The sequence below is a fragment of the Myotis daubentonii genome, chromosome 9 (genome assembly GCF_963259705.1).
Source record: "Myotis daubentonii chromosome 9, mMyoDau2.1, whole genome shotgun sequence".
Classification (NCBI taxonomy): domain Eukaryota; kingdom Metazoa; phylum Chordata; class Mammalia; order Chiroptera; family Vespertilionidae; genus Myotis; species Myotis daubentonii.
Genome location: NC_081848.1, coordinates 65,157,818 through 65,170,751, shown reverse-complemented (window position 1 = coordinate 65,170,751; position 12,934 = coordinate 65,157,818). Strand labels below are relative to the sequence as shown.

The 12,934-nt window shown below is 46.8% G+C and overlaps 1 protein-coding gene across 2 annotated transcripts in view; it reads left to right on the top strand.

The window, feature by feature from the left end:
* WT1 (WT1 transcription factor) overlaps positions 1-12,648 on the top strand; it is a 43,099-nt gene extending 30,451 nt beyond the window's left edge. For both annotated transcript variants that reach the window (XM_059709211.1, XM_059709209.1), the window contains 5 exons: positions 931-1,027; positions 3,045-3,195; positions 7,124-7,213; positions 7,806-7,898; positions 11,249-12,648. In XM_059709211.1, the coding sequence (XP_059565194.1) occupies positions 931-1,027; positions 3,045-3,195; positions 7,124-7,213; positions 7,806-7,898; positions 11,249-11,370 (553 nt within the window). In that variant the 3' untranslated portion in view covers positions 11,371-12,648. The remainder of the gene's footprint in view (positions 1-930; positions 1,028-3,044; positions 3,196-7,123; positions 7,214-7,805; positions 7,899-11,248) is intronic.
* Positions 12,649-12,934: the final 286 nt, after the last annotated feature.

Below are 12,934 nucleotides of genomic sequence, written 5' to 3'. Positions count from 1 at the left end.
CCCGCGGGAACTTTATGTCTAACCTTTTGAGGACCTTCCAGGCCTTTTCCAAAACCGCTGCACCATTTCACAGAGGCATTTCATAAAAGCTCTCCATGATGATTCTAGATGTGATCGCAGTGTGCGCCCGTGTGGATAAGCACCCTCACTCTGCCTCGTTTGGAAGTAAAATAACTGTAGAACAGATAATCGGCTTTTTCCTGGAGGAGAGAATACCTTTAGAGCAGAACGTCCACCCCTTCCAAGAGATTCCTTTTCAATATTTCACATCCCTCAGCTCTCACTAGTAGTCCACGGTTAACCTGAGCGTCGACTAAGGGACTAGTCAGTCTACTGCTGGAGGAAGATTATCCGGTGTCTGCCTTTGGCACGGGTTGGCTGCCAAGAGTTAAGTTGATCTGGAAAACTGATCTCTAGGTTAAGTGGAGCAGGGCCACAGATGTGTCACCCCCACTTCTGAGGATGTGACATCTCTCCTTGTGTCATCACTTTCTTGGCGCTATCTGGTGAAAACTGAGTCATGAGGTGCCGACAAACATCCCTTGCACTTGATGTGAACTTGAGGCATCTGCTCATTCCTGAGATACTTGCAGCTGTCAGCCCTGCCATCTAGAGGGTTAACAGCATGCTGGGGATGAACTCCTGCCACTGTGACTGTTCCCGGCTTGTCTGAGAGAGGCAGAGCCCCGGACGGTGCAGTGGTTCTGTGAGGATCTGAGTGTGAGGGAGGGCTGCGTGGTGGTGACACCAGGATTGAGCAGCCCTACTCTTCACAAAACCCTACTTCGAAAGTAGCCCCGATGGAGGGAAGCAGAAACCAGCTGTTGTCCTGTGAGCTTTAAAAAAAACATTCCTCTGCCCCAGATGCACATTTCCAAATGGTGCCTCTGGACCAACCCGAGCCTTGTTCTCTCTTCCTTGTGTTTGCAGCCACAGCACAGGGTATGAAAGCGATAACCACACCACACCCATCCTCTGTGGCGCCCAGTACAGAATACACACCCACGGTGTCTTCAGGGGCATTCAGGTGAGTACTCGGGCCCCGGCTGGAAGTGGACTGCATGGCCTCTTTCCCTTCTCAACATCCACCCTCTCACTTCCTTGCCGATGGCCATTTGATCCTAGCAAGTCTGTTCCTAATTGTATGCTCCTGGGACAGCAGGGACCCCTCCTCTTCCAGGGGGCAGATAGGGCAGCCTCCTCCTCTCCAGAGGCCAACTTGAAGGGGGCTGCCTCCCTGGCTCAGGCCAAGATGTTTCCTGTAGAATCCCATCCTTTCTGTTTTCATGGTTTAATTCGCCTTCTCCATGGTGGGCTACGCAGCTCTTATACTAGCATTTGGGGCTAACCGGGCTTGAATTAACGGCCTGCCTTTGACTTGGTCTGCAATGTAAAGTGTCCAAAGGTAGACTCTATCTTGCCAAGGGTTGCTAATAATAACAATAACATCAATAACTGCACCACCTATGGCTGGACACTTTGTAAATGCCAAGCATTGTGCTAAGTTTTATACATGGACTTTTTTTTTTTTTTAAATAGACTTATTTTTTTTACAACAATGTTTTAGGTTCAAGGGAAAATTGTGCAGAAAGTACAGAGAGTTCCCATATCTTCCCTCTCCCCTGCTTCTTCCCTGACATAGTCTCTATGTTTATTAATATCTGGCTTTGGTATGGTGCATTTGTTACAATGGATGAGCCAATAGTGACACATTATTGTTAACCAAAGTCCATAGTTCACATTAGGGTTCAATTTTTGTGCTGTGTGGTTCTGTGGGTTTTGCAAAATGCATAATGCCGTGTATCTACCATTACAATATCATACAGAGCAGTTTCACTGCCTAAAAATGCCCCATGTTCTACCTGCTCATCTCTCCCCCCTCGCCCCTTCTCCTGCCCCCATCACCACAGATCTTTTCACTGTCTATACTTTTGCCTTTTCCCAGAGTGTCATGTAGTTGGAATCATACAGTATGTAGCCTTTTCAGAGTGGCTCCTTTCACTTAGTAATACACATTTAAGCTTCTTTCATGTCTATACATTGACTCCTCCTCCTCCATTTAATCCTCAGCACACCTTTATGAGGTAGGTACTATCATTAGCTCCATTTTGTAGGTAAGGAAACTCAAGCCTGGAGAAGATGAGTGACTTGTCCAAAACCACATAGCCGGTAAGAGGTGGAGCAGAGACTTACAACACGACTTGTCTGACTCCAAAAACCCTGTTTTTAAGCACCTCTTTATACTGCCTCCTAGGGAGACAGAGGCTGTGAACAGTTTGGGGGAGGAGAGAGTCTCCCAAGAGAATGAAGGGGAGCTTGCCTCATTCCCTCTAGCTCTTTCTCAGGTAGGACTGACCGTACACATACACTCAGAAGATAAAGGGGATCAACATGCTGCCCTGGGGAGGATGTGTATGGTGCACAGAGGGCAGACCCAGTGTTTTCTGGTGTCACTGTTAAAGCACTGTACAATGAGCCTCTGGTTTCAGCTCCCCTTCACAGACAACACCCCCAGATCTCAGGGGCTCCTCTTCCTTGTCATTTACTCACACATGGAAGGTCTGGTTAGTTGGAGCTCATCTGTATCCTGCATGCCTCTCTAATAAGGACATTCCCACCCATTGCAAATTTGGCCCCAGTCTTGTGGCCATGCATCTGAGTGGGAGGGAATGGAATAGAATCTGGGACTTTGGCTTCCAAACCTCACTGCATCTAGTGGAGAAGCTGAGAGACAGGCTGGACTGGGAGCTCTTCCAGTCACCAGCATTTTTTTTCCAGATACTCTGGATAATCGACGTCAAACAGACTTCAAGTACTGGTTCTGGCTGGTCAGTAGTGATGACGTCAGAGTGCTGCATTGTAGAATGCACTGATCTGTCATCCGTTAGTGATGTCTGCTGTGGGCATCTGGTGTGTGGAGCAGTTTTAGGCTTCGGCTCTGCCAGCCCTTCCTGGGGTATATTCCAATGCTCACTTTCCCTGGGGACCTGGCATGCATGTTCACCGGTGGCTAAAGCCTGCATTCACTTATGCTCTGCTTGTAGGACGTTCGGCGTGTGCCCGGAGTAGCCCCGACTCTTGTCCGTTCGGCATCTGAGACCAATGAGAAACGCCCCTTCATGTGTGCTTACCCGGGCTGCAATAAGAGATATTTTAAGCTGTCTCACTTACAGATGCACAGCCGGAAGCACACTGGTAAGTGTGTCCACTGTCCAGCCTTGGTTTGGTGAGCTTGGGGCAGGGCTGGTTCCGGAGCTCCTGCTCCTGGGTCTCACACTGCTAAGGACCCAGGTGATTGCTGGGATGATGGACAGTAGGCATTTTGAAAGATCTGGCTCAGGTGATAGAAAAAGGCTGCAGGGCCATTTTGCATCCTGATTATCCATCATTTAATAAAGAAGTCAGTAAGCTGTCTTCAGAAAGGGCTGAGCAGAGTGGTGGAAAAAGAATCGCACAGAATTAAAGAGCCTGGTGTTTGAATTCTGGCTTTTATCACCAAGTGGCGAAACCTAACGAAAGTTACTTAACCTCTCTTTGAACTTCATTTGCTTCATGTGAAAAATGGAGATGATAATGCCTACCTTATATAATTGTTAAGAGCAGATTACATTTTAATATTAAATTGGATTAAAAGAATTACAGGTATGAAACACCAAGTGCAGTACCCTATGCCAATAAGTCTGAATAAATGATAGTGTTCCTATTGGAATACTATTAGCATCTCCAAAGAGAGAGGAGCTAGCCTGGGAGTTTGGTACAATCAGATGATTTTGAGAGCTTGATGGGCAAGGTTATCCTAAGATTAGGAAGAGATGGTTCAAAGACAAACTTTATCAACCAGATGAGAATGGGAAAATGGATTGTAGGTTTAATTTTTGTTTTCAATCTTAAAAAAAGATGGTGATTTTTGATTATGTGTCTAGGAAAACTTGATTTTCCCCACAGGTCTGCCTCTGGGAAAGAGTCCTTATGTGGTTGTTGGACACCTCAAATGTGAACAGCCGTTTTACAAATATTTGCCGTTGGCCTGTGGATGGGAGTGAAGTTGGGTCTCCCCTATAGAGAAAGGGGGAAGAGCAGGCTTTTCCGCAGGGCAGCTGGTGCCATACTTTTTCATTTTTAAAATTTTTAAAAATTGATTTGAGAGAGAGAGAGAGAGAGGGAGAGAGAAACATTGATATGAGCGAGGAACATTGACTGGTACCTCCCACATGCATCCTGACCAGGGATCGAATCTACAACCTGGATATGTGCCTTGACCAGAAATCGAACCTGCAACCTTTTGGTGTATGGGATGATGCTCCAAACACCTGAGCTACACTGATGAGGGCATTCTTTCCACAATTGAAAGACAGCTTTGTTGTGATGATAAGCATAATTATTTAATACTAGAGGCCCATCGAATGAAATTCGTGCACTGGGAGGGGGGTGTCCCTCAGCCCAGTCTGCACCCTCTCCAATCTGGGACCCCTTGGGGGATGTACAACTGCCGGCACTGCTGGCTCCCAACCGCTTGCCTGCCTGCCTACCCCTAACTGCTTCTGCCTGCCAGCCTGATCACCCCTAACCACTCCCTTGCCAGCCTGATTGATGCCTAACTGCTCCCATGCCAGCCCAATTGCCCCCAACTAACCTCCCCTGCCAGCCCTGTTGCCCCCAACTGCCCTCCCCTGCTGGCCTGGTTGCCCCCAACTGCACTCTCCTGCTGGCCTGATCGCCCACAACTGCCCTCCCCTGCCGGCTATCTTGTGGCTGTGGGCACCACCATCTTTCAGGGCGTGACAGTCAATTAGCATATTCCCTCCTTATTGGCTGTGGGTGCCGCCATCTTTGCGGTGGTGTGGGGGTTAATTAGCATATTCCCTCTTTATTAGATAGTATTACTGCTGAGGTTGCTTTAAGGAAGCTTGAGAAGAAAGTGATCTGCTTTCAGATCTCTAGACCATTGGCCGCTGCTAAGTCATTACATGTAGAGGATGCAGTTCCTGCTTAAACCTGACTTTGCACTCAGTGCACCTCTGGCTTCGAGGCTAAAGATGAGAAAACTGGTGGCATGTCCTGTTTTTACATAGTTTCTTAAATAGGATCATTTGGAAAGTAAATGTTAAGGTAAGAAGGGAGATGGTAAAGTAAAACTCTGCTTGGAAGAATGCGAGGGACTACATTCAAGATGATACACTTGTAGAAACTTTTAATGGAAAAGAGACACTTAGAAAACAATGAGGGTTAGATGTCTGTGTGAAGGGAAGACAGTAGGCAAGATCGTTAAGACTATCAGAGCCGCTAGGGCAGGCTGGTAAATAACAATTCTGTGGCCCCCCTTCTTGAAAGAGTACAACTTACAATAACAGTGCAGAGTATAATATTAAGTAACTCTATATTAAATGCTTTCTATGTGTCAGGCTCTTTACATGCATTATTTAATTTAATCCTCACACATACAACAATTACCAGCTGGGTGGGGTACAGCGGAAGCAGGATTCAAACTCACGCCTTTTCATTCCCAAGCCACAAGCCCCCAGTTCAAAGGGCATATGGTCTGTTTTGGATCTAGGACATATACAAATGAAAAGGGACTAAAAGAGCACATGATAATGTTCTAAACCAGAGGCTGGAGGAGTGGGAAGAGTTGTTCAGAGAGTATCCATTTGAGCTAGGGTCCAGGAGGTTTCTTGGTGGCAGATGGGTGTGGGCTGACCATCAAGGTTAAGGTCGGGCAGAAAAAGGAAAAACAGGAGCAGAAAGAGAAAGGCAGGGAAAAGAAATGCGACCAAATAGTGGTATTGTCCTCCCCAATTGTAGAGATGAAGCTAAGTCACTCACTGGGCTGGGGACAAGTAGCAAGTTAAGGACAGGCTCCTGCCCTCAGGAATTTCCCGCCGGTGGAGGAGGCAGACCTGGGCACAGCCCACCGCATCCGATGTTCTGTCATAAATTCTGTAAGGAGGGAAGGAAGGGCTCTCAGTCTGCACACGACGTTTCCAGGAAGGCATCACAGATGAACAGGCATTTGTGAGGAACTTAGAGCAGACTTTTTGCTGGTAGGAATGTGGGGATAGGGACCAAGGGCATTTAGTGTGAGCAAAGTGTGAGGCAGATTTCGGGAATGGTGAGCTCTGGTATAGCAGGAGTACAGATTACTCAGGGGAGATAGAGGAGGTTATGGGGCTGGATAGGTAACTAGGGACTGCCCTGCAATGGAAAGACCCGACGGAGCCCTGGTGGGGGGGAGGTGGCGGGGCGGGTGGGAGGACTTGCTCTCCATCCCAGAATGCGGGTGACTCAGAATTCTCATACGAAGGTGGAAAGGCCCGAGGTCTCTGAGTGCACTCTTGGGGCTCAGCTCCCAGTGTTTGGCTGAACTCTCTTGAGCGAGGACAGGGTGGGGCTTCTCCATTCTGAGACAGGAGGTTGTGTAATCCCACTACTGACTTCTCTCTGATAAAGGGATAGCAAAATCTTTCTAAGCTCCTGGTTTAACTTGAGCGTCTCACAACCATGGAACTGTTTATGCTTGACTCAGGAATGAGAAGGCAGTAGCAGAGAACACCAAATCTTCAGGCCATAAAATATGGGCCTGCTCCAAGGCACGTCCATTTCAGAATTCTGCCTCAGACTCAGTCTAGGAGTTAAGATTTCTTTCGTTTGTTATTTGTCTAAATATTCTCTGCCAGTGATTTTTGAGCACGCTTCTGTGCTAGGTACTGGGCTAAGCCCTTTCTGTAGATGGTCTGGTTTAATCAGTTTATAAATCCTTGGAAGTTGTCAGGTTATTGGCCCCATTTCACAATAAGGAAACCACAGCTCACCCAGCCCTTACAGTGCCAGAGTGGGATGTGACCCTGGTCTCAGAGTCCAGAACCTGGGTTTCCGTTCACTTCTAACCGGGAGGTGAGGGGCCATCCTCATTCACCTAGCCCCCCCAGTCTTCTGTCACTGACAGTGAGCCCATGGATAGGTGGGCCTTTAACCACACACTGCCTTTGGCAAGGCCACACTAACATGCTCCACCGAAGTGCCTGAGGCACTTGGGGACCCCTTCAGTCCCAAGAGGAGAGGTTGCCTTTAATGAGATCCCCACTTCCAGTATCATTTTCAAATGGAGTCTGTGTCTTCCTCCAAGGTGAGAAACCATACCAGTGTGACTTCAAGGACTGTGAGCGAAGGTTTTCTCGTTCAGACCAGCTCAAAAGACACCAAAGGAGACACACAGGTTTGTAGGTTCACTTCTCATTGCCGGCAGTGTGCTCCCTTGCATTACAGTTGCTGTTGTGGTTTTCTTTGTTGTTAAATATGGATGTGAGAGGGTCAGCCATTTGTTTCATTTTTCTATTTTTTTTTTCCTAATTGCTGGGGATTTTCCTTCTCTTAAAAAAAAAAAAGAAAGGGAGGAAAGAGAAAGAAGCACCCCATATTTATCATGCAAACCACAGAACAATGAGGTTCCACTAGCTACTTGCTGATGATACACTGAGCACCAGTAAAGATCATGGGTGGTGGAGATTGGAGTCCCATCTGTAGAGTATGATCCTCTTTTTCAGTCTTGGACACAGTTGAGACCTTGGTCAGAAGCTGGACACCTGTGGTTAAAGAATAATTGTTTCCAAGAGCAGAAGCAGGTCTCCAGGGTTATGCACAGAATCGGGTGGTTCATGCTGGGCCTGGGGGAAATCTGAGGGTGAGGCAGATGCTGCAGGCGTGGCTGGAAATGCCCGGCTCCTCCGGCCTCCGGGAAGCAGGCCTTGTGGGCCTCGTCCTGCCCCCACGTTGTTAGGGCTGCGGTTAGACCTTCTCTGTCCGTCTAGGTGTGAAACCATTCCAGTGTAAAACTTGTCAGCGAAAGTTCTCCCGGTCCGACCACCTGAAGACCCACACCAGGACTCATACAGGTAAAACAAGTGCGTAAACTTTTCTTCACATTTATTTTTCATTATTTTTTAAACTACTGTTGGAATGAAGTTGTTTATGATAAGAGAGATTGGAAAAGACTAGTGTAAAATGGTTCTAAACAGGTTTAGACTCAGATGAGAGAAAGAACATGCTATGGCTACTTTAAACAACATTGTTTAAGAAGGGGCGGGGGGATTGATACAGAATAGAAGAGAGATGTGAAAAGAACTTTTCATGAGTGTCCAAAACAAGAATGAAGAGATAACGTAGGTCCCTCTGTTCCCAATTTGTTTCATCATATTTTTTTTTATCACTCAGCTTGATAGGATAATCAACCTCACAGAAGAACAACAGAAATTCTAGCAAGCCCAAATCTAGCAAGCTAAACATTTATTCTCTGAAAGTCGATGTTTCACGACACTATTTTCAGAGATCTGAATTCTTTCTCTGCTAAAAGTTAGTGCCCCAGGAGCTGCCATGGTTTCTGCCAGACTCACATCAGTATGTGGATATTATTTCCTTTGTATTAGTCTCGAGAAGGGGAATCTAGCATTTATTCACTGGCTGTTGAAGGCTTTTGCTTCTCCATAAGGCTGGTGTGATTCATAATGAAAATGGCACCATCTTTTTGTGTATTTTATAGCTTTGGAAAGAGGGCCAATGTCTAGGTTATCTTACTTTATCTTAACATCATCCTTATAAGAAGAGTAGGGCAGGCAAGTTTTATCCCCATTTTACAGATAAGGAGACTGAGGCACATAGTGATTAAATGACTCGTGTAAAGTCCTAAAGCTAGTAAGTAGCAAACCCAGTTTTATCTGCTCCCAGCCCACCATATGCCTTCTTTGTTGGAGAAAGGTTTGGGGGGTTGGGGTTTACCTCACAGCCCATGGAGGAAAGAGAATCAAGTAGAAAGTCAGCAGAGTTGAATACCATTGATAGACTGAGGAGAATGAAGACAGCAAGAGAAAGGGTTGGACAGGACTTTGGCTGCATGGCTCAGGGTAGGGACTGGGAGCAGGAGCCAGATTAGAAAGAGCAGAGGAACAGTGAGCAGGAGGTAAAGCAGTGGTTCTCAAACTTGGCTGCACATTAGAATCACCTGGGAATCTTTCTAAAAATCCTGATTTCTGGGCCTCATCCTCCGGAAATTCTATTTCTTTGTTACTAATGTTGTGGCCTCACCCCATCACAAAGAAACAGAATTTTCGGAGGATGAGGCCCAGAAATCAGGATTTTAAAAAGATTCCCAGGTGATTCTAATGTGCAGCCAAGGTTGAGAACCACTGAGGTAAAGGAAGGCATGGCGTCATGAGCCCCTCGTGCAGTCCCAGATTTTCAACCCAAACGTGCTGCTCTTACAGACAGGTCAAGGCACCTGTGCCCCAGAGTTGGTGGGATGGGCATCTCGTTGGCCCTACACAGATGCCTTTGGTGTTGCTTCTTTGCCTTAGTCCCGAGCTCATAATTTGGTGGGAAGGAGTTTCTATTCCTTGTACCTCAACCCCCAAACCTGTGCATATCTGCATATGTCCTGGTGACCTAGGTTACCAGTAGACTATTTAATGCTATACTTGATGGGCCCCCAGCTCTGACCCTGGGTCAGCACCTCCCCTGGGACATTTCTTAGTGCTTGTCCTGACCAGTAGTTCTCAGAAAAGGTGAAGTGGGACCAAGGATATCATGAGAAGATCCCCTAGGTGGGACAAGGGATTGGCTTCTGTGGCACTTGTACTTAGTGTGAAGTCACAGCTATATTTGCATTATGGAGGAGGTGGGATACAACAAAGTGCACAGGTTTTGAAATTAGACTGACCTGAATTGGAGTCTTGCCTGTGCCTGCCTTGCCCAGATGTCCACTGTCATCCGTAGAGTGGGGATAACAACACTTCCCTTACGGAGCTATTCTAAGGAGTACATGAGGCAAGCCATATATGCGTGCGCGCACACACACACACACACACACACACACACACACACACACACATACTAGAGGCCCGGTGCACGAATTCGTGCATGGGTGGGGTCCCTCGACCTGGCCAGCAGTCGGGGCTGATGGAGGCATCTCACCCAGTCCTGATCAGGGCCGCAGGAGGTTCTTATCAGGGCATTTGGGACCGGCTGGCCGGTGGGGAGAGGCCACAGGAGGTTGGCTGTGGGAGTGCCCTGACCACCAAGGGCAGCTCCTGCATTGAGCGTCTGCCCCCTGGTGGTCAGTGTGCATCATAGTGATTGGTCGACCGGTCTTTCAGGTCATTCCGGTCATTTGTTCGTAACAGTCATTTAGGCTTTTATACATATAGATGACGTCAGCACAAAGCTTGGCATACTTTAGGCACTTGGTAAATGCTAATTATCTTCCCCGTACAGAGTGAGGCTTGGAAAGAACTTCTGAGGGCACCTTAGATGGAGAAGGTTTGATCTTTTGGCAGACTTGTTAACAATCTCAAAACTATGCCTCAACTAGAATTTTCTGTGTAACAGAATTATGCTCTGAGTAACACTCTAAGGAAATAGAAGCAAATACCATGCACACTAGTATCAGTGACTTATTTAAAATACTCAGCCTGTCCAGAATCTCTATCTATACAGAGATAGGAAAGCTGCAGTCACAGCTCTACTGCTGGATGGCAGTTAATCAGTAACATCTAGGGTGACCATCCTGAGGCCCTTGCAGCCCAGATAAGTTCAATGCCCTACTTATACAGTTCATAAAACAGTTTAACAGGAGAGGTTGAAATAAGTGTTTCCCTCCCTTCATTTTATATGATTACTGAGGCATTTTCATTCATAGTCTCTCATTTCCCAAGTCTTCTGACCTAATAATCCTATATCATAAAAGGCTAATATGCAAATTGACCGGACAGCAGAACAGCCAGTCAGTATGATGTTCACTGACCACCAGGGAGCAGACGCTCAACACAGGAGCTTCCCCCTGGTGGTCAGTGTGCTCCCACAGGGGGAGTGCCACTCAGCCAGAAGTTGGGCTCATGGCTGGCGAGTGCAGCGGCGGTGGCAGGAGCCTCTCCAGCTTCTGAGGCACTCAGATATCCCCCGAGGGCTCCTGGACTTCGAGAGGGCACAGGCCGGGCTGAGGGATACCTCCCCTCGCCACACCACAAGTGCATGAATTTCATGCACCCAACCTCTAGTATTTCCTAATTTGTTACAGTATTTTAAGGCCTCAGGAGTGCTGCCATCTCAGAGCTGCCCCTGAAGTGAGCCTGGTGCGTTAGCTTAGGGACAAAACTAGAGGGAATCAAGAGTGGGTGCCTTGTGGCATTAACTCGGGCCTTTGAAAGTTAAACATATACCATCTTTTCCGTTGCAAGTATCTGACTGGCAATTGTGTCAACAGGTGAAAAGCCCTTCAGCTGTCGGTGGCCCAGTTGTCAGAAAAAGTTCGCCCGGTCAGACGAATTAGTCCGCCATCACAACATGCACCAGAGAAACATGACCAAGCTCCAGCTGGCACTTTGAGGGGGCCAACCCAGGGACAGACCTGTGTCCCAGGCAGGACAGTGTGGGAACTGCTTTCCAATCTGACTTTAAAAATCCCTCCTCATTCACCACTCTAAGAAGGAAATGGCAGTTCGCCTTCATCCAGCTTCCAAGACAAGATGCGTGTACTACTGGATCCCACCAGGTTTCCCCGGAGAAGGTGGCCTCCACTCTGCCAACTTGTAGTTGACTCACAAGGCCCCGGAGAGGTGGCCAACGACAGACATCGCCGTTTGGTCTGGATTTCCCAGTGTAAGAAGAGCCATTGTTGAGAAGGTTCCCCCACCCTCTTCTTTTACGCTCATTTTCACTGGGATGGAGTCATTGTACCATTTTCCATCATAGAATATTTATAGGCCAGGGCATGTGTATGTGTCTGCTAATGTAAACTTTGTCATGGTTTCCATTTACTAACAGCTATAGCAAGAAATAAATCAGAGAGCAGGGCCCTGGGGGTGAGACCCGTCCGACAGTGCGGAGGTTAGGCAGGCTGCTGTGCGCTGCCAGGCAGTTTTTAAAGCTCGTGTGTTTCAAGCAGCTGAAAAAAAGAATCAGAACTAACTAGCAACTCTGTAGAGAAATATGAAGGAATATTACCATTCAATTAATTCAATGTTAACATTAACACAATGCTCTTAAGACACCGTGTTTGAAGATCTGAGATTTTGGTTTTGTGTTCATTTTTGACTTTTTGAATTGTAGTCATATGCGTCTTCTGAGATGTACGTATCTCCTCCACAAAGGAAGTGGAATTCGTTTTTATCATGTGGGGTGTCCTTAGGGTCCTTCAAGTGTACAGGCCACGCTGGTTATGTGGCTTCAAGTTGTAAAAATTAAAGCGACTCGAAAAGAAATAGGGCTGATCTGAGATCTCACTGATAAGACTGTTCTTTAGTAACTTAAGTAACTTTGGATCTACAAGTATATGTGCAAAAAATGATACTAGGGTGAGGAAATCCATTGTTTAAAGGTAATTGGATGTGTGTGATTTTTTCTTTTTCGGATTTTTAAGGGAGGGAGTTGTTTATTTACTGTTGCTTGAAATTATTGTGTAAATATATCTATCTGATAATGATTTGCTCTTTGACAACTAAAGTTAGGAAATGTATAAATGTTAGATGCATCACTGTCTCGGTGTTGATCTTACAACGTATGGATAACACTAAAAATGTAACCTGCATTTTTTTCACTTCGCTCTCAATTAAAGTCTATTCAAAAGGAAAGTGGCAAGATTCTATCAGCCCTATTGAGCTCAAACCTTCGAGCCTCCTTTAAATAGGTAAGAAGGTACCGCCGACATCGATGACCTCTAGTTGAGCCTGTCCCAGGTCCTGACCACTATTTATTTCCTCCTGTGGGAACTCAGGAGGCAGTTACCCCTCAGAGGAGCAGCCAGAGAGGCCCCTCTTCTCGCATCTTAAAGGGACTGCGTGGGAGCTGGCTGAATGGGCTTGTGGACAGCATGGTGGGGATTGTGTTTTAGGGGTCATTTTAATCAGGCTATCATTGCATCACTTCTTTTTCCAGGTCAGCAAAAGAGAAT